Source organism: Oryzias latipes, chromosome 18, assembly GCF_053564925.1.
Source record: "Oryzias latipes strain Hd-rR chromosome 18, Olatipes_Hd-rR_3.1".
NCBI lineage: Eukaryota > Metazoa > Chordata > Actinopteri > Beloniformes > Adrianichthyidae > Oryzias > Oryzias latipes.
In genome coordinates, this window is record NC_136254.1 from 19,786,026 (window position 1) to 19,808,276 (window position 22,251).

At 38.5% G+C, this 22,251-nt stretch overlaps 1 protein-coding gene across 1 annotated transcript in view; it reads right to left on the reverse strand.

Moving 5' to 3' along the window:
- Positions 1-566: 566 nt before the first annotated feature.
- The window catches only part of arap2 (ArfGAP with RhoGAP domain, ankyrin repeat and PH domain 2), a 181,467-nt gene continuing 159,782 nt past the window's right edge, over positions 567-22,251 (reverse strand). Inside the window, exons 27-33 of the mRNA XM_023966122.2 lie at positions 16,321-16,449; positions 14,265-14,398; positions 13,238-13,320; positions 7,702-7,737; positions 5,341-5,404; positions 2,247-2,354; positions 567-1,787 (exon numbers count right to left, since the gene is read on the reverse strand). Of these exons, the coding sequence (XP_023821890.1) occupies positions 1,440-1,787; positions 2,247-2,354; positions 5,341-5,404; positions 7,702-7,737; positions 13,238-13,320; positions 14,265-14,398; positions 16,321-16,449 (902 nt within the window). The 3' untranslated portion in view covers positions 567-1,439. The remainder of the gene's footprint in view (positions 1,788-2,246; positions 2,355-5,340; positions 5,405-7,701; positions 7,738-13,237; positions 13,321-14,264; positions 14,399-16,320; positions 16,450-22,251) is intronic.

Below are 22,251 nucleotides of genomic sequence, written 5' to 3' on the forward strand. Positions count from 1 at the left end.
TGATCTAATAAAAAGTACAGTCTGTATGCAAAGTTCAAATCACATTTAAATATGTGTTTATTTTGTCTAAACCAGCAGCAAAAGTCCCGTCTGTTTCTGTGTGTTTTATAAATACATTTTGAGGCAGTTAACTCCAGAGATTTTCAAGGTAAAAGAATTTTAGGGCACACGTCTTCCCTGCTTTCTTTAGGGGATACCCAGCTGAGCACGGTGGTATGTGGTTACCCATCTTCTTTCTTTATGGAATATATTTTAAGATGATATTGCCTATTTCTACTCCCCCTAAAAAAAAAAAAAAAAAACTACATCAGGATTTACCTTTTTTCCCAGCGTGAGCCTCAGAACTTTAGCAGGTAGTCAACTCCTAGAAACTTTGAAGAAATGCACATAAGATGAAACTTCTTCTTCTTTGTTAGTTTTCCGGCTCTCAGATGAAACCAGCTCTGTGATGGTCTTTGAACGACTCCCACATGAAGATTTCACTGGATTCCAACGCGAAGTTCCTTCAACTTTAGGTCTCACCTAATACAATTTTATTCCCACATTTCAACAGGTAACCCTTTTAATCCTTTTAAATTTTGACTTATTTATTAAAAACTAAAAGCCCATTTTATATACAATGTATAGTAAACATGTAACACTGGTAATAAAAACATGTACAGGTGCAGCATAGTGCAAAATGGTGGTCAAATGAAAAATTGTTGTCATGAAAAATTCAATTGCTCACTAAAAAAAGGGGAAAAAAGATGTAAGCCTGAGAGTTTTAATATATTCATGGTTTGCATTAAAATTTCATTTTGGGGCAGCCACTTTAAACTTTAAAGTGGTGTGCCACTAATAAGCTTTAAAAAAAACTGCAGAGGCTACTGAAGGTTGTAGTATTAACAAATGCAAAAAAAAAAAAAAAAAAAATCAATTTATAAAAAAATATAATAATACCATTGCTTAGGTTTATTCCCGCTAATAGTTTCCTGTGTTAAAAACATTTTCAGTTGCTCTTTATACTCATAAAAAAAATAAAAAATAAGTGTTATTAAAAAAATGTTAAATATTGACAACCTATAGGACACATTTGGTGCCAGAGTGCTTTAAGGAACAACGTAAATCTTTGAGAAGGATGAAAAAGCGCATCAGCTACAAATTCTTTAAAGATGAAGCAAAGACATTGAACTAAGCAATATTTTTAACATCTGAATGCGCCTCGTGACTTTCACTTTGCTCTTCAGGACTGTTCCATAAATCACGTGTAGTGTTTGGGTCGGGACCTTGTCTGGCTAAGGTCTGCATGACCTCCGCTGTTTTCTACACCTGCTTTTCCGAATCCCATGTGCATCGGCAGCTCTTTAATTGCCCAGCGCTCCTTGAAGCACAGTGGGGTCTTTTCTTCTGCGCCTCATGGACACATTTGACCCCGTACCTCACCGTCTTTTTTCTTGCGGTCAGTCATCGGCCTTCCGCCCAGTCTTGCTCAGCACTGAGTTCAGTTCACTTAGAAGATTTGGGGGTATAAAATTGTCCCCACCCACACCTGGTCTTTTACCCGGGGTCTTACAGCCACTTTGAGGGGATGGGGGGAGGGGCATGGGCTGTAAGTGTCTGGACTTGGATGGGGGAGGGAGCCGACCCGGAAAGGATATCTCTGAGATATCGGTTTTCTCTGCAAGTGAGGCTATGGGCAGGTCGCTGCACTTTGATGGGTTTCCCATAGACTTTGTTTTGAGGTGAAGAGCTGATACCTTGGCGTTCCGCAGCTCATCATTTGCAAGAGAGGTTCTCCTGTCTGCAAGCTGTGGGAGAACACACACAAGAGTTAAATCGAAAATGTGTAACATTTTTTTAGCCTAATTTGATCTTTATTATAAAGACATTCTACAACTATTTTGCCGAATGTTTAACACCAGAGCTTTAGCTCCAATGTTGACATTCTTTTAGAACTCTTCAACCGTTTACATAATCCAATCAGATTCCAAAGGGGAGAAAAGTAACCTTTCACTGATACGCAACACTTTACAATAGTGACGTGCTTACGCTGCCGATTCTGTTACACACAAAAGCACCTTTGCACCAAGTTGCAAAACATTCTCCAATGTCAGAATCAGCTGATTGACCCTCATCGGGTAACCGGTTGAAGAGTTACGGTATATCAAACGTGTTATTTAGATGACATCTCCGATGTTAATCGGTTAAGACAATATCAAAAAAGATATAAAATCAGCTACAACAGTTACCAATTTGCTTTAACTGACCTTATGCTGGGGAAGTGTGCTGCATTCAGTTAAAACTGGCCCGAAGGATAATTCTAAATCAGACTTTTCCATATGATTAGCGGGCATTAGATGGAGGTCAGACCCGTACTGAAGACAAAACAAAAAGTCATTCATTAAAGTTCAGCGTCTTGCTAAAAAAAAAAAAAACTTTATAAAACAGTTAAAGAAGAATGAATGTTTATGTACAAACATATTATAGTGTGGAAATAATATTTTATTGGATCACTGTACTCCTGTTGTAAATAGCAATGCTATGTCCAAATCATGAAACCTGCATCACAGTGCTTGACAGTTCTCAAGAGATGTTTATCTCTTTACTCAAATGGATTCTAGACTGCTGTGAAATGCTCATAAATCTATTAAATCTACTAACCACGTTACAATTTAATGTATAAAATGTTACCAGAAAAAAAGGGCAAAGCAGAAAGAATGGCAAAAATGTCCTTTAAAACGTTTATCCATAAAGTTTTCATTCGTTAGAAAACTTTTTAACAAAGATTCTCCTTTTAAAGAAAATATTTTTACACTCTTATTTTAGGTCATAACTCATCAGATGCTGTTGTGTTTTTTTTCCGGCATTTCTTGTTTGCTTAAACAGTGTTCTGTCTGGACGGCCAATTTTGAAGTAAGTTACTCGTTATCAAAATACTTCATTGTGATTTCTAGCCCCTACATTGTCCTGGAAGATTTTTATTCACATCAATGGGATTTGACATTTGTTGTAGAAACCCTGATATGTCCTTGTGCGTAACCCTTGTGATATCCTAGGCACTTTATCGTTGGGAGTTGGGTCATCTAGACCCACTAGACCAGGGGTGGGCAATTCCAGGCCTCGAGGGCCGGTGTGTCTGCATGATTTCCAGATAGTCTTGCCCTACTCATGGCTGATTACCTGGTTCAGGTGTGTCCAGCCAATTAGAACATGCCAGAGCAGGGTATGCTGGAAAACATGCAGGAATGCGGCCCTCACTGCCCACCTCTGCACTAGACAGTACTCTGAACCCTTTTTCTTCAATGATTTGTGATCTTCACTGGTGTCCATGGATTACATGAAATCTTTCCACCTTTATCCACCTTTGTCATGGTAGGGAGAACACATCAATGTAAGGGTGGGGTCATCTAAGATAGCACAAGGGTTAAATTTACAGTACAGACCAAAAGTTTGGACGTACCTTCATATTCAAATGAATGGGAAGGTTTGTCCAAACCTTTGGTCTGTACTGTAAATAAAAACTTCTCTCACACTACACACATCTTGAAGTTGAAGTTTCTTGTAGGTGGGCTGATGCGTCCTCGTGTTTAAATAACATTTAAAAAATCTTTCACACTTCTGGTAAGTTAAAGTTTGTTGTAGAGCAGCTGATGTATCTTCTTGTTTTAGTAGAAACAAAAAAAATCCTAATTCAACTTTATTTATATAAACCCCAATGGTAATATATATATATTTTAATCATCTGCCAGAACCAATATTGGTGCTATTATTACGCTGCATTCATAGACATACTGTTACGGTTAAAATATTCTTCTCTAAAGTGCAATAAAATCCCGAACTAGGTTGGCTTGTGGTTCAAAAAACATTCTCAAACTGAACCCAATTTAGTGTTTACTTTTCTTATACATTGTTTTATTTAATCTAAAACAAGACATGGTTTGGTTTTGTGATCTTTCACTAACAATGTTCCTGTTTGTCGACCCACACATCTACAGCACTGTCTCTCCTTAACAAAGCTTCATTTTATCACTGCTAGGAGTCGATCTTGGACCTCCTACACCCACCTCAACCTAATCCCTCATCTCCCTCTCCACCTCCATCCCTTCTTCCTTGCTTCAGAGTAAGATCCTCCATTACTAGTTACTATAGAAACTGTAAGAGCACAATGCTGCCTAACAGGTATGGGAAAGCATGAGTGCTGAAGGGCTCTGTGTCTTCTGTCTCGTCTACACTTTCTCTCTGCCCTTTGCTTAAGTCCTGAGTCCTTAGCACAAGCCTCTCTGTTGGAAGCTGTCAATCCTGATATTTAAAGGCTTTGAGAGGAGAATCCTAATAATTTCAGTCGGCTCCACTCTGCTATAGATTCAGCTGATGCAGCGCTAAGAGCCTTTCCGAAGAGCACAGAAAAGTCCACTGAAATAAACACCTTGAAACACTTAAAACAAAAATTGCCTTGTGCTTTAGATCGATATCTCTGTGACAGAGCTGCCCTTTTTACTTGCTAACCCAAAGTAAGGCACTTAAAGGCTTTTACAGTAAGCACCTGTGATAAACAACACTGTGCTGCAGACGACTTCACATAAAGGAAGCCGAGGAGAATGCTAATGCTGTCGAAATGTGCTGAGCATAGAAACAACTGGGGAAAACTTGGTTTGATTGTCTTGTTTAGAACGAGCAGAGCTTTTTAACTTCACTTGCTTAGCTTGAAATGAGAAGAAAACAGTCTTATTTACTCTAATGAGAAAACAAGGTGCCATTTTACAAAGAAGGTAGCAGCAATGAATATGAGAGTGGAAAACTAATCCAAGAATATGACGGATCTGTAGCTGCTCTGCCTGTGTTTGCTTTGCACTGCATTATTTATGTCACATGTGCTGCGTCAGCGGCTGACAGCGACAACAAAGCGCTCTATCCGGGGGGATAAGTACCACAATGTGATTGTTACAGTCGCCTTGACCTTATTCTAAAAGCTTTTCCACATAAAGTGATTTATGTCATTGTTGAGTGACCTCAAAAACTTCACACTTATTTCCTTGTTTGTGGTTTTCATCTGCATAGCTTCACAACAGCAGGGAGCAATTGGGGTAAATACCGTGTATCACTTGTCTGTGTTTGGAGATGTTGGTTATTAAAAATTAAGCACTTTGTCTTTTATATATATATTTATATTATATATATATATATATGAATATGTATATGTATGTGTATTTATCAAAGTAGGTAACTGAAAAGCACAAACAAATTTGCTTAAATTTGACTAAAATTTATGAGTTATTACTATTTCAGGCTGATAAAAATGATATTTGAACATAACAGCTTTTGTTTTTTTCGTTTCAGCTAAAAAGCTGCGTCTCATCTTACCTTCATGGCGATGATGTCAGTCACCCAGCTGACCTGTGTTTCCTTCTTGTTACAACAGAAGTGCCTGAAGGGGGGGTGGATTCAGTCGTATTACAAATTTGTATTTGTTTTATTCATTTCTTTGACATAACTAAGTTTAGGAATCACTAGATTTAAATATTATACACTGAAAAAACATTTTTTCTCGTCCAGGATTTTGACAAACAGTTTGTGAATCAAAATTCTTTTTGCATTAACTAGCTTTTACTGTGTTTAGTAAACTCCTCCTTGTGCACTCCAGGAGTGTGTTTGTATAAACCTCTTTATAGAGCCACTCAGATGAAAGTCATATGGTGTTTTAACTTAATCTTGTTGCATTTTTCTGATGGAGGACACATGTAAAGAAAATTGAGCTTAAAATTACATTTATGAGTATTTTTTTAATCGAATCATTGTGAATCGGGAGCAGACAAAAAGATGCCATTTAAACAAGATTGTGTCTCTTACATAGAAATATACTGGGCGGGCCAAAGATGATTAATTTCAAAGCACAGCCTTTTCTCTCAGCATCTTATCAAAGCACCAACAATGTGTCAGCAAGATGCAATCAACTCGTGACTTCTAAACCTGTTTTTGTAGCGTACATTATGTTCAAGAAGCAAAGAGTAAGAATAGTTCAATATTTTTATGAACTAAATGGTTCATTTACCACAATTTTAACTAAATATCACTCAAAGAAGAATTCAGAACAGCTTTTAGTAAAGTCTTAACAATTATAGCTTGATCTTATATTTCTTGGGTTTGCAATGGTTTTTTAATTTCTAGCTTTTGTTTTTTTTATATTTGTTTTTACATTTACTTTTACATTTACAACAGTCCAATTGGCCTTTTTTTTCAAAATAAAATCCTATACAGTGATCCCTTGCTATATCACGGTTTACTTTTCACGGTTTCGCTACTTCACGGATTTGCAAGGTGCATTGTGTTCTGCATTCTGATTGGCTAAAAAAAGTCACTCCGCTTCTTCTCTACCTGCGCGTCAATAATGTTGCAGTTTAATATGTACACGTACGTAAATCAGCTTTCCAAATTACGTACATGCAAATCATCTTGCAATTTCAAGTTTCTCTAAAACCCATAGAAAAAGAGCAACACCAACTGTCAATCACTATGTTCTTCTCCCGAACAAACACACACAGCTGCACCGCGGGCTTGAGAAGGAGAAAACACTGCAGCTTCTCAGACTGAAGAGCATTGAAATACACCTGAGCCACTATTTGTCCGTTTGTACTTTGTATTTTTTTCATGATCATTTTAAATTTTCTCCCGTTTAATCCAATTCTTCGGGTCGCGGTGGGCGGGGCTAATCTCCGCGATTTGAAGCCTTCTGTTTACATCGATGATTCAAATTATTATTTGATAGTACAGAAGTTATTTGTTGAAAAAAAAACGTTTTTAAAGTACTTTGATTTGTGAAACAAATGTTTGAGCCTGTAAAATGGTTTGTTCTGTCTTTTCAATGTATAATAGAGTATTTAATTGTATAATAATTGTTAAAAAAAATAGAGGTTTCTACTTCACGGATTTTGCCTATCACGGGTTCTTTTTGGAACGTAACCCCCGCGATAAACAAGGGTTTACTGTAGTGATTTTTTTTTTTTTACCGTTTAACTATGCAAAATGACACCAACATCAGGAAAACCAACCAAATAAATGGAAGCTTCCCAAAAAGAGAATTTAAATATTCTCAATTTGGTCAGAGGTCAATGCCATCCCATTGTGTGACACCATAACATTTGCTCCTTCTGATAACAGAGAGTTAAAAAACTGTTATAAAGCTTCATTGTTTTCTCGTTATGTGGTTCAGGCTTGAATTTTATCACTGACTAATTTCTTATGAAAAGAAAAATCATGAACAAGGCATAGATAAGGTAAATGAAAAAAAAGGTGAAAAAAGGTAGAAGACAAGACAAAAAGGAGAGAATAAAAAACATCAAGGAAAAGAAAAACAAGAAAAAGAAGCAGTCAAAAGAGAAAGTTGTTAAGTCAAAGAGAAAGTAGATGAGGAAAAATTCAGAAAAAAAGAAATGTAAAGTGGAAGACATAAGGGACAGGAAAACGATGGAAACAGTGTAAGACAAAAAATTGAACAAATATGGCAAAAGTCAAAATAAGAGGAAGCAGGACAATGAGAAACAGAAACACTTGGGAAGATAGATAGAGGAATGAGAAGTAAGAGGAGGAAATGGCACAAAAGAAGGGGATGGAGAAAAAAAATCTTGAAACGAAATTATATAAAAACCTGGACGAGAGCAACAATAAACATAAAAGAAGTAAGAAATGAAGAATAAATGAAGTGTGAAGGGTCTCCTCTTTACTTACCATCGCTGTTTGTCTATGTAAACCGTAAAACCCCAACTGGAAAAAAAAAAAAGAATCAGACATGGAAGGAGTTGCTTCTGCAAACCGGCTTTCAAAAAGCTTTCTTTCTAAAGATGGGGAATCTAAAAGGGCAAAATCTGTAACTTGAATTCATATTGCTAAGAAAACTACAGGTAAAACTCACCGCCCTCAGCACGTTAAAGTGGTCACTTTCAGTGTTAAGTCTATGTAAAGGCGTATTTCCGTGTTCAAAACTCTTACATTCTTAAGACCTTTTTCAGACTCAACGTACAAAACAGGCGGTCATCGAACATGCGTTGTAAGTTAAACCCATTGAACTCTGACCTGTGCACCACGGGAGGCCATGGTGCCTCTGGTGGTGGAAGGTTGGCGCCAGCGTTCTGCAGCGCCACCAGTGTGTGAATGGGTGCATGGGACTGTGACTGTAAAGTGCTTTGGGCCTTTGAGGAAGGTAGAAAACGCTATATAAGTATACGCCATTTACCATTCACCATTAGGGACTCGGATTTGGGAGTGATGTATGGACGGTGTCCCTTTTGATTCACGAAAGTGCCAACTGTTTGAAAATCAATCATTGAGGCAAAATTAATAATTGCGGTCAGACGGATATAAATGACTCCAAGTCTTTCATGTATTGGAATAGAGCTGCGAAAGAAAAACCTGGAGCGAGATTAGCGAGATTTGCACCACTTAAACATTTTGCGCCGAGACTCTTCAAACTGTTGGTGGTGGACATGCGCTAGTAGACTGTAGAGAAAGATAAAGAAAAAGAAGAAGCCACTCCCTGCTCATCTAGAATACATTCAAGAATGCATGTGTAGCGCTTTCTTGAACTTTTTTCAGATGTCCAGTGTGTACGTTAAACCTCAAGAACATTTCCAAACGTTCTGGACAATTAACCCCAGTAGCTGCTTATGCATGAGCTGCACAACATGTAGGCCGAATGTTGCTCATATTGAAGCCTTGAAATATTAATTATGGGATGAATTACAGGCTATTTAATGTTTAAAACCAGTCTTGCTGGTAAAAAGACTCCTGCTTATGCCATTTCAGACAGCACTGTATTGTAAGTTTAGAAAAAAAAAAAATTCATCCTCTCGTGCTTCAGCGTGCTCACAAACTTGTTTCTATGCAGACTTGAGTGTTCATTTTGCTGCACAGAAGCACTGAGGTGAAAACTTCTCTGTGTGAAGAGAACCTGCAGCAAGCTCCTGTGAGCTCAGCCAATGGCGCCGCGGCAGGCTGCTCAAAGATAGACCTTTGCCTAATGAGGCACTGAAGCACAGCCTCTGCTAACACTACAACTCTCCTTCTCGCCCCTCTCTCAGCCCACTCAGCCACGCTGCAGCATGCTTTGTCCTTCTACCGATTTTCTTCTTTATAAAAAAAAAAAAGCTAATTATTCACACTCCCCCTGACTTGAATTTATGGCGCTGGTAAAGGTATGAAGAATTATTATTAAGCAATGCAAAAAAGCTGGTCTCTGTTGAGCAACAAGAGCTGAAGCAGCTTTGGCATGTGCCATAAATTACAATAACAGAAGATCATTAATTTGAAACGGAGTCCTATTCGCAAACGCAGACTTGAATAATTTGTATTTGTTAAAATGCAATTACGTTTAATCAATTTTGTTCCGGTGAAAAATTAGGGCGTTGTCAGAATTTGCATTGATATCTCCTCAGGACGCCGGGGTTTGAAGTGCAGGAAGAACGATGCGTTCAGGGCCAAAACTCCCCACATACAGACAAGGTGGTGCATCCAGACTTTAAGAGACAGCTTAAGAGAAAGCTGTGAATGTTGACATCTTTAGTAACAGAAGTACTAGTTTGCTAATTTGTTTTAGGTGATTAGTCTCCATATGAATCATTAGAAACCTGTTGGTGTGACATGTGTAAAACACATTATATGAACAGAATCCATTTAGCTGCAAATGCTTCGCCAAAACAGACTGAAATAGTCTGCTTACTGTTCAATGTTTAAACATTTTTGTAAGATGTTTTCTAAAATGTTTAAAGCATAGACTGCGTGGCTCCTCCCCCCTCGCATTCCACACAGGAAGTACAAAGAAGCCAAAATCCCATGGACGTCAATTGAGAAATTAACAGCTATTACTGCAACATTGTATTTGCCAGCGTAACAGTTTTGGCTCTGCAACCTTTTTTTTAACATGTTCTTGATAATTCATTTTTCTTCCATCATATTTTATACTGTAGTACAAATTATTCAAATTGTGAACTGGCCAATCAGATGCCTTGATAAAAGTATGTGGTCAAACGTGAAAAAATTTGCTTGACAGATTATCCCAAGCCTCCTTTCTAGTAGTAGCCCACTGTTGAAAAACAACAGTGGGGTGAACTTTAGGAAACTAAAATATGAATAAATTTGCCATTATTTCTTGTTTACTTGTTTTTTTGTACACAAATTTATTTTAATTTAAGAAATGAAAAGAATTTGGAAAACTTCATCTGCTCTCTTCAGTACCCAGGTATTTATCTCTAAGTCAACTAGTTGAATTTTTGGCTGAAGATGTCTCTGATGGATTTTGGATCAGTGAATGGGATCGTTTAAAATAAACCAAAATCGACTATAATTCGTATCGTCTACCACAAATTATATGACTCAAATCCTTATTAAAATAAATCTTTACACCTGTAATTACGTAAAACCCACAAATGAAAGGAATGTGCATTTACAGATGCTGTTGAATGATGTAAATAATACAGGTTTGATCTAATTTTTTGACTTGAAGACACTACAGTCAAAATCTGGCTACTGGTAGCTGCATCCTTTTTAGGGTAAATCTGCATCAGAGTGGAGACACAAAATGCATATCTTATAATGGTTCGATTCATCAATGGTGACTTTTCCATAAGAACACACGTGATTTAAAAAAAAAAAAGGACACACTTAAACTTGGAGAACATTTCTCCCGAACTTCTAAAACACACATAGATGAGATAATGTAATTCCATGAACACACTGGAAATAAAGCCAATTTAAAGCAGCCTCTGGTGGTCTGTAAAGTGACTGCACCTTTTGATATTGAGATTTGCAACAAATTTGGGGAAAAAAGTGGAGACTATTTTGTAAAGGGATGCGGTCCTTCACCTTTTTATGAAAATTAAACAGATGCAGATCACGCAACGGTGATGTGTGCAACACTCAGAACTAAAAGATGAATAAAAAAAACTAATTATAAAATTGCAAATATATATATATATATATATATATATATATATATATATATATATATATATATATATATATATATATATATATATATATAAGATGGAGGAGTGGCTACAACAGATACCTGGAAAGACCTCAGAGCTCTCAGTCCAGAAAAGCGCAGTGCTAGGAACAGCTAAGATACTGCAGGACCCTAAAGGTCCCAGGCCTCTGGTAGAGGCCCCTAGCTTGGAGGAAAAACCATCCGCGGAGGGTGAGAGGGGAGCTTTTTTTTTTTTTAGATATAGATATACAGTGAGGTCAATAAGTATTTGATCACCCTGTGATTTAGCAAGTTGTCCCACTTCGAAAACTTGAAGGGGTCTAAAATTTTCATCATAGGTGTATTTCCACAGTGAAAGACAGAATCTGAAGAAACATTCAGAAATCATGCTGTACGATTTTTTTAAACAATTTATTTGTATATTACTGTGACAAATAAGTATTTGATCACTTGAGTTAAACAACTTTAATATTTGGTACAGAAGCCTTTGTAAACAGTTACAGAGGTCAAACGGTTCCTGTAGTTCTTCACTAGGTTTCTACACACTGCAGCAGGGATTTTGGTCCACTCCTCCATACAGATCTTCTCTAGATCGGTCAGGGTTCGGGGCTGTCACTGAGCAACACAGAGTTTCAGCTCCCTCCAAAGATTCTCTATTGGATTTAGGTCTGGAGACTGGCTGGGCCACTCCAGAACCTTGATATGCTTCTTACGGAGCCACTCCTTGGTTTTCTTGGCTGTGTGCTTCGGGTCATTGTCATGCTGAAAGACCCAGCCCAATATCTCAGAGCCCTGTTCATCCTCTCCTCAATACAGTGCAGTCGTCCTGTCCCCTGTGCAGAAAAACACCCCCAGAGCATGATGCTTCCACCACCGTGCTTCACTGTAGTTATGGTGTTCTTGGGATGATGCTCCTCCTTCTTCCTCCTCCAAACACGCCGAATGGAGTTAAGACGAAAAAGTTCTATTTTGGTCTCATCTGACCACAAGACTTTCTCCCATGACTCCTCTGGATCATCAAGATGGTCATTGGCAAACTTCAGACGGGCCTTGACATGGGCTGACTTCAGCAGGGGAACCTTCCGTGCGATACATGATTTTAAACCATGATGTTTTAATGTATTACTTATAGTAATACATAGTACCGCCTTGGAAACGGTGGTCCCGGCTCTCTTCAGGTCATTGACCAGCTCCTCCCGTGTAGTCCTGGGCTGATTCTTCACCTTCCTTAGCATTATCGATACCCCACGAGTTGGACTACTTAAAAGCAGAACAGCAGGTCTTTGCTGGTCAGAAATCTATCTGATAATCAAGTGATCAAATACTTATTTGTCACAGTAATATACAAATAGATTGTTTAAAAAAATCGTACAACGTCATTTCTGAATGTTTCTTCAGATCCTGTCTCTCACTGTGGAAATGCACCTATGATGAAAATTTTAGACCCCCAAGTTTTCTAAGTGGGACAACTTGCTAAATCACAAGGTGATCAAATACTTATTGACCTCACTGTGTATGTGTGTGTGTATATATATATATATATATATATATATATATATATATATATATATATATATATATATATATATATATATATATATATATATATATAATTTTTAGTTTGTCAAACGTAACTTAATATTTTAATTTCTAGGTGTGAATGTTGCGACAGACTGGCGACCTGTCCAGGGTGTCCCTTGTCTTCGCCTGTAAGTGGCCGGGATAGGCTCCAGCAGCCCCGTGACCCGGTAATGGAAAAAACGGAAGAACATGAATGAATGAATGAAAGGTGTGAATGTGGGTGTATGGGTGTGTCTTAGTGTGGCCCTGCAATCAACTAACAGACCATCCAGGATCTACCCTGCCTTCACCTGGAAATGATTGGGATAGGCTCCAGGAACCCTGGAACCCCCAAAGATATAAGTGGTTTAAAAAATGTATGTATGGGTATGTATGGTTCATACGGTAAAAAGCTGCACTCATACTTTAAACTAAAGTTTTTTTATGGATTAAAGGTGAACAATTAGTTGTATCACAATTATTCTTAATAAGATTTGTCCAACTTTACAAAATTATTAGCACAATAAATTAGAAAAAAGTTCTACCTTTTTTAAAAACGTTTTGATAATTAAAAACTTTTATACTGTTTTGATTTCAGAATAGGTATCAGAGGAGAAAACAAAAACAGTAAAAAAAAAAAGTCTATGCCTATGCCTAATCAAGTTTCCTGCGGAATATATTGAACTTCTCGTGAGACCTATTAGGTGGGTAGATTTCACTTACTTGGTTGGAGGTTTGAGCTTTTTCTTAAGGCCCAGGTAACATTTTACAAACTTCAGCTGAACTGCTTTCTCTACTTTAGTGCTCTGCAAGGAAAGAAAAAACACAAGGGGAAGAAATAAACAAAAAAACAGGAAGAATTAAATATTCTTAGAGAATTTTTAAAATGAAAAACAATTAAAAAAATGTATTATTTATCAGACATTTCATTGAATATCAACATGATCATCGATGTGATTCATTATCAGCAAACCTCATTCTTCAAGTGACAAAGGAACAAAGTGAAAGAGAACAAAGCAAACAGAATCAAAGTTATAGCTCGTTTCCGACACCTACACATCACAACCCACCAGCGGTTTTGCTTCATCCAACATAATTTGCACTAAATACCGACCTTGTACTAATTGCAGGGGCCAAGAAATATCATCTCAATTCCACTAAGGCTTCTAATTTCCCTCGTATTTATTTTATAATTAGCTATTTTGTCGTGCCAGACCGCACCGTCACAGAAAGTACCACCCCACACTGTGCAGTCGCCGTTTCATTTTTGCCTGCTACCCACACCCCCCATCCCTCAACCAGAAAGACTGCACTTCCATCAATTATTAACACTTCTTCACAGTCCTTTGTGAACCCCATGTTTCAACAGCAGGAATGTGCAGAGAAGAAAAGCCCTCTAGGGAAGTTGGCCCTGCTGATCTTCTCTGAAGCACACACTGCATTCTTCCTTTTTGAAAGAGTGGGGAGTCCACTGCCATTATGGTTTGATTGTTCTCTTTTATGTGGAAAAACTGAGACATTGAGACATGTTGCCAAGCAGATGTACAGACGGGCTGAATCCATTTGAGGCACCATTTTTCTAATGTTCTTGCAAGTTTTTAGGTTTGAGGAAAAAAACACAGAAAATATTAATCTATCCGTCCAGCGATTTTCTGAACCTGCTTTTTCCCCATTTGGGAAATACGGGGAACATATTGGACAGTTCACCAGTCCATTGCAGGGCAGCCAAAACAAAAATCATTGTCCATACCTTCATATCCCTGTAGATCAGCAGCTTCTCTGAACGCAGAACAACATACTTCTCCTGGAATTTGTGTCCCGACAGCAGTTTAGACGAGCCATCGCTGAACTTTACATTGTCACATTTCTTAAACTGAGTTTGGTCTGTAGCACAGTATGAAAGAAGAAAATGGCAAGTTTAAAAAAAATCCACTTTCACATCAAATAAACTTTTCTTAATCTTGTCCCTTTTTATTCCAAGATACATTTTTAAATTGGGAGATATTAGTTGGACTACTTCTTGCATTTAATATGGCTCCTGCCAAAATTCTGATTTGATTACATTTGAATACAAGAGTTATTGATTTGAGCTGTAATTTGACCCGATTTAGTTAAAAAAAATAATAAATTCAAATTTTCTCCAAAACCTACAGAGTAAAAAAAAAAAGGAAAATTACAAGATTTAAAGTTGTAAATTAATGATAGAAAAACTCGCAAATTTACGAGACTAAAATCGAAGTGAGCATACAGAGCAGCAGCTAGTGAACACCACACAGCAGCAGAGCAGACCAACTAAACTTAGTTAAAAAGGTAAGCTGAAGTTTACCGATAACGTTAAAAATGTTTGGAAGCTCCTTTGTATCAATGTTTTATTTATTGATGGGTGGCTTGCTGGATCTCTGCAGGCCGATGAAGCTGTCGGTGTCCCTGCAGCTGTCCACTTTAATCCTTACTTCCTCCACCAAAGACAAGATCTCTACGTCTGTGTGACACTTCAAACTGAGGAGGGGCACTTTTTGGCATTTTCAACATTCTTCTGCTTTTATAACAGATTATTTTCATCTTTTTTGTTTTATGTTGAAACGGGACGTTTCATCTGGATGAGGGAATGTATGCAACAATGTTTACTTTCCACTTTGGCGTTGTGCGCATGACAGGTTCATGACGTAATGAGACAAATGGGCTTCTGGGTATGTGAATGAAAAGGAAAATAAAGTTGCAGTCCTCAGCAACAAACGTGTTTTTGAGCTCCTTTATTTTACATTTAATTTTTCACTTCTACATTGACAATAATTTGATTTTGAGTCGCCAAAAGGTTCAGAATTACTTTTGTTTTTTAAACCTGTCCGTAAACAAAGCTTCACCAAAGGCTCCACATCTTTCATCTTCAAGCTAGGCTCCGATAAACAGACGACTTTGGTGATTTATCCACGTTAATTTACGACTTTATTCTCATAGTTTAACAGTCATGACATTTTTCTCGTAAATGTAAGACTTAAAATTCGTAATTTACAAAAAAAAAAAAAAAAGTTTGTAAACTGGTCCTAAAACTCCGTCATAAAAACAACTCTTTCTTTTCTATGCTGCTTCATGGTCTTACCCCCCCCTGTCGCTATCACCCCCCCCCCCCTCTCTAACATCCCTCTCTCTTTTTCCCTTCTTTCCTTTTCCGATCGGTCCAACACCAAAGATTTACAAACATGGTTGAAATTAATAAAGTTTGGCCTCAATTACAAAAGGGGTTTATTCAGTCATGCCTCTGGTTTGTCTGAAGATTAATAACCCCTCTTGTTAAAGTAAAATATGTCCAACACAAGAGGCCCTCAGCTCTCATCTGCCTGCCTAGCTGTTGGACAGGACAAGTTAAAAAAAAAAAAAAAAAAAATCTTTCGGGGGTAAAAAAAAATGTTTCTTTAACTAATGGTTTAACGTGTTTCAATAGGAATTCCTCAATTAAAAACAAATAGAAAAACAGTTTTTTTTTTACATATAAAAATACAGTAAATTGCCTTGAAATAGAACAAATTAAATGATTTGTTGAATAGACTTCACTTTCTAAGTAAAGATCAGTTTGATATCTTTTATTTATTTTTTTAACCCAGACTTAACTAAGTTCAAAAGTTAATTTACTTGGCAGCAACAGTCCCGCCCACAACTCAGAGGTAATTTTCTATTGAACTACTGCCGCTCTGCAGAGACTATACCCTAGAAAACAACACATTTTTCTCCAAAAACCTCATAATTATAATAAAAAGCTATGAAAATAGATAATTGGGGTGTGTCTTTGGGGTGTGTCAGCACTTTACCTTTGTCATCCTGGATTCTCTTGGTCCAGGGAAACTTTTTTATGACAAGAAAAGCAGAGCTGGGGCTCTCCAAAGTGCTCCACTCCAACACCTGCTCAAGGATCCTCTCGCAGGGGTGCAGCGGTCGCTCTGTGGAGAACATCACATCACTCTGAGGAAGGGTTGCAACAAAGCCGCTCATGTCCCTTCGTCTTCCGTGAATTCTGCATGCATGAACCAAATCTGCATCCCATCAGAAAATCCACAGCTAATTAATGTTAACCAAATAACAGAATTATGTTGTTTTTGTTCTCCCCGTCTTCATCCCAGAGCAGTCTAAATTATCTGCAGCATATCGGGACCCGATTATAAAAACACACTCATGTGCAAAATAGACCTATTAACTCTTCCTAATTGGCAAACAGGGTGCATGCTGTCAGCCCCTCTAAAAAAAAGTAGATAATTTGTGTACCACCACCCCTGGTCTGATTCTTCCATCTCTTCACTTCTGTGTTTTTCCTAACCGTAGGATGTAAAAAAAACCACGATGGCATAACTTATTAACAACAGCATGCTTATCTCCCCTCTAAAATCTCTGCAGACCCATGCCACAGAATTAGTACTCCGTTTCCCAACAAATATTAGCTCCCCTTTTCTGCCTTTTGTCCTCGATAAAGGTGTTTACGCGAAGCTATCTCCAAAATGGGCAATTAACTCACCCCCGCCCCCACCCCCATCCCATTTGGCTTTGCAAGCCGAACCTGCCACACTCCAGCTTTCAAAACAGCTTAACTGTTTACTTTTCCTCAGATGTATTATTCTGGCGAGTAAAATATGCTGAACCATCAGCAAATACATTCTATATTCAACGCACATTTGCTTCTTAAAGAGGACGGTGTGTCCTCTGCAACTCTGCGAAGACGAAAACAGAGTCAACGCTCTGAAGTTAAGGGAAGTACATGAGGACGTTGAGGTGAGACGCTCCACAGCTTACCACTTCCTGCTTCTTTTTCTATGATCAAATGCTGGTGTGGAAGGTGCGAGGAGCCGGCAGCGCATGATAATGCAAGCGGAGGTGGGTCAGGGCTCAAGGTTGATCACGCAAGAAAGATGAAGGTAATCTATAAATGCATGATGGCGCGGATGATTAATTATTGTGCACGGCATCAAATCAATGATGCTTGGATAATTTTGCAGCGAACTTCCACGTTCATTAGTGAGATACCATAATTATCTAATCACAAGGTTCAGAGGAGGTGCCGTTCTATAACTGCATAAAAGTAGGATATATGGAAGATGCCGGATTTTTCATCAAAACTTCTTCAAGGGGGCGTGTGATGGTTTCAAGGTGCATGAACCCAATCAGGCTATTTCAAAATGTTTACGAATGACAGGTGCTGAGGAAATGTTGAAGTACAGTCGAATTAACTGACCATCTATGGTTTTTATGAGGAAAAATGTTTCCTATAGCTTGGTCTATTGCAATAAATATTTATTTTTATATTGAAGTTGAATCATGGCATCTGAACTTTGAGTATTCTTTCTTTGAAACGCTTCACCACTCATCCATATAGTGTGCTGGGTTCAAGCCCCACATATATCCTTCAGTTGGGTCACCCACATTCCTGCAATTGAACAGCCCATAAGCTCTAAAGACCTGGCGTCCACATGGACATCACATTTTGGACTATATTACCACAGAAGTTAATTCTGCTCAACTGGGGCCCTGTGACTACATGAGTGGAGGGTTATCTCAAATATTAGAGCAGGTCTTAACAAAGAAGGGGAAACCAGGGTGAAAAGCCTCTTCTCTCGCATTCCCTTATGCCCCCATCACAAGGTCGTTGGCTGTGGTCGCGGTGGAGTTTTGGTATTCTTTGGGACTACGAACCAAGATGGATGATGGAGAACGTTTGTCCACAATTATTTTAGTAGTTTGTAGCGATCAGTGATAACAGGGTTTCTGACCAGAGCCAACAGGAAATGGGAAAAGCAGACTTGAATGAGCTGGGAGTTTAACAGTGATATACTTGAATTTATTCTGTATAGTTTATAGGATTTCTGATTTCTTGGTTTGCTTGTTTATACATTTTTTTAATTTTAAATTTATTTGAACACTTTTCTTGTTTTCTAACTTCTTTAAACATTAGTTTGAGGGAAAAGTTTTTCCACTGTTTATTAGATTGGGGTTTATCTTTATAGTGGTTTTAGACCAAATCCAAATCCTTCATGAATATCAGAAACAGAACATTCATACTCATTTTGTCGTCACTGCAGGTGAACATTTGGACCACTGTTGGTCAAAGAAGAATAGGAGGAAGGCATGTTCATAAGCAGAAGGAGACAAGGAAAGGAAGGAATGTAAGGTTTGGAGTAGGAACTATGATTGTTGGTGCTTTGGCCGTTATAATGAAAAGAATTAAGGTGGACCAGATGAAGAGGGAGCAAGGCTTTTAGAGGAAGGTTTAATCTGTTAATCATGGTGTGGATGGAAAGAGGGACATAGGATGAGTGATCCTGGAGGTGAACAGTGTCAGGGTGATGAGAAAGTCTGGAATGACAGAAAAGAATGTTGGAGTTGTGGAATCCTTTTGGACAATCGTGTTTGTAAAAGACATTGTGATCTAGCGGGAGCAGTGAGCAGGAGGAGGATCATCTACAGAGGTGAAGGTTTGCTCTGAAAAGGAGAGACATGAAGGTCAGCCTCAGTAAAAAAGAATATCTGTGTGTAAACAAGAGGAACTCGAGAGGAATGGTGAGGTTAAATGGAGCAAAGGTGGAGAAGGTGAAAGGTTTTAACTACTGAGGGTAGACAGTCCAGAGCAACAGAGACTGTGGGGAAGAGGTGAAAGATGTGTTCAAGCAGGTGGAAATAGGTGGAGGAAGATTTCAGGTCTGATGTGTGACAAGAGTGTCATCAAGAATGAAAAGAAAGGTGAAGAAGAGTGTTGTGAAAGCAGCCATGTTGTTGGTTTAGAGACTCTGAGAAAGGGACATGAGGCAGAGCTCGAGGTAGAGGAGATGACGATGTTGAGGTTCTCTTTAGGGGGGAAGAGGATGGATAGGATCAGGAATGAATCCATCAAAAGAACAGAGCATGTTGGATTTGGTGGAGATAAAAAGGGGAAGCAGATTGAGATGGTTTGGACAGGTTGATAGGAGGAACAGTGAGAATGTTGGTAAAAAAGATGTTGACGTTGGAGCAACCAGGAAAAAGGTCTACAGGAAGACCGAAGAGGACGTTCATGGATGTAGTGAAGGAGGCCATGAGGTTGGTTTGCGTGACAGACTAGATACAAAGGATAGAGTTATCGAATATGGAGGCAGATGATTTGCAGTGGTGACCCCTACAAGGGCAATTAAAATGCAAAGAAAATTACGTTTTGTTTTTTTATCAGTTATTGTTGGTTCAGTTGTTCAGTCTTTATGCTAAAGACCAGAGTTTATTTGGGATATGTTTCTTTATGTTGAAGTTAGCATAATTTCTTCTACAATTTTCACATGAAGCCTTTGGAAGCTTTTTAATAATTATCAAAGTACAAAATGACATTTGTTGGTCTTTTACTCTTTTTTGCAAAGTTGTTGCAAAACAAAAAACTTTCTAACAAATTTTCAAAAATAAATAAAGAAGAAACCAACTTTTCTATCTTACAAACTGCTTGACTTTTTAATTTTAAACAGATCCTAAGAAGCGGTAATTAGTTCAGGGTGTTGTATACGCCTGAGCTACCTGAGACACAGAAAAACATGTTGCCCTTTCTGAAAAAAAGTTCAGTGCTGATAAAACTGCATGACAACAGAGTGGGGTTTCTTGGTTCACGTCTACAGGGGAGTTGTACATGCAGGGGCTCCTGCAGAGAAACAGCAGGAAACAACAATAATTAACAGTAGTCAGTAATTACATTTTTAGCACCAACAAGCAGTCGTGTTTGTAAAAAAAAAAAAAAAAACATTTAAAATGTTTCCTGTGAGCAGCTAAAACTTTTGAAAAAGAAAAAAAAAAAATTATGCTTCGACCCTGTGAACCGCCAACTTAAAGTAGTGGAGGGCTTTGAAAGCCCAAATATCGAAAGAGGTAAGCAGTCTGGGGCCAACTCCCCCTGTAGGGTATCCCAGTGCAGGTCAAAGTCAGACACAGAGTGGTTCACATTCCTGGCTGTGGTTCCTGTCTCCGGCTCGACTCGCGCCTTTGACTGTCCCCACAACCACGGATGGATGAAGCTCGTCTGCTGGACTTTTATATATGTAGTTGTAGGTTTAGATAAGTTAATTCTTCTCTAAGATTTCTGGTAAATCGCCTGTCTGTCCTGGGGGAGGATCCCTCCTTCATCTGGGCACCACTGAGGTTTCTTCGTTTTTTCCGGAATCCGGTTTTTTGGGAGTTTTTCCTTACCGCGAAGGGAGGTCTAAGGGCAGGGATGCCAGTATAGCTTAGTCAGTTTGTTAGTTCATTTTAGTATTTTTCTATTGAACTCTTTGTATTCGTGATCCTTTTGATTTCATGTTTTACTTCGAAGCCCATCGAGACGACTGTTGTTGTGATTTTGGGCTATACAAATAAAATTGAATTGAATTGAATTGAATTGAAGGAGTTGATGAGATTAGGATTGAATATGTTTCGCTGGGGACCCATCCTGCAGCCAAACCTTGGGTTGGGGCTTGAATGCAAACGTTTGATAGCCGGGGGTTATACCCAAGGGGTCCTGGTCTGGATCCAGCCCAAAGGAATGTTGTAGGACTACTCCACTGTGGCCCCACCACCTGCAGGAGAGCTTGTGAGGAGCTGGGGCTATTATTGTTTGGCCAACAGCCGAGCGTGCGGGGCCTCGACGTTCCAACACTCAGCCACAGAATTTTGGGACTAGGATTGTCCTCTTCAAGTTAAAGTTAAAGTTAAAGTGTGCGAAATTTGTTCTCCGCATTTGACCAATCCCCTGGGGAAGTGGTGAGCTGCAGACACGGCCACACTCAGGAACCATTTGGTGGCCTAACCCACCAAGGGGGGGTTAGGCCCCCCTTGGTGGAGGGGGGTTGGAGTCTACCATTCTGTAGTCCGCCTATTTTTGTTGTCACACAGTCAGATCATTGAAACTTACAAGAAAAATGTTTACCATAACCTGAATAGTAAATCTCATCTGAAATTTTACTGTGGAAAACAATTTAAAATATACATCAGAATTTATCTTATAAATATTTATTTAAAGAATAAAAAAAAATTCTGACTAAACTAGGATGTTTATTTTTAAAAGTTGAATCAGTTTGGAATAAACAGAGACTCACCAATTGCATAGCCAGCTACCAGGGGTTAATTGTGGACTGACCTGCTCGAGTTTAGTTTTTAAACTAGAATAAAATGGGCTCATGACCACATTGTTTTCCAATCACTTTTTTTTTTTTATCAACTATGGAAGACCAATGGTACAAGGAATATTTTTTTGTCATGGCTGAAGCTAAAATCATTTTAAGTGACTGGAGAGATTTTTTCAATCTTAAGGCCCGTACACACCGGGACGATATTCGCTAGGCGTTATTCGCCAGCGTTTTTCGCCACGTTTTTTGTGTTCACACCCAGGCGATTTTCGCTGACGATGAGCAGAGCAAACATGCAATTTCATTCCCTGACATTAGATGGCGCTTAATGTAAAACAGAAATACTCCTGTACACAAGGTGGTGCTGCGCAACTTTAGGCTTCTTAAAGTCGCTTTTCACTCAGAAGAAGAGAGCAAGTTTTTACGCGTGTGTCAGAATCATACAAAGAAAACATGAATATTTCAAGCACCAGTTGCTCCAACTGCTTGGTTCGGGGATATTTTAGAATGTCTGTCATTATTTCTTCGCGGCAGTGTAGACGCTACTTGGCGTCTATCTTCTTCGCTGGTATATGTGCTCAGAAAGGCAGTTTTGTGTTTTAGCGCCCCCAAGTTTTGTTTTACTGTAACTTCAGAAGCTCC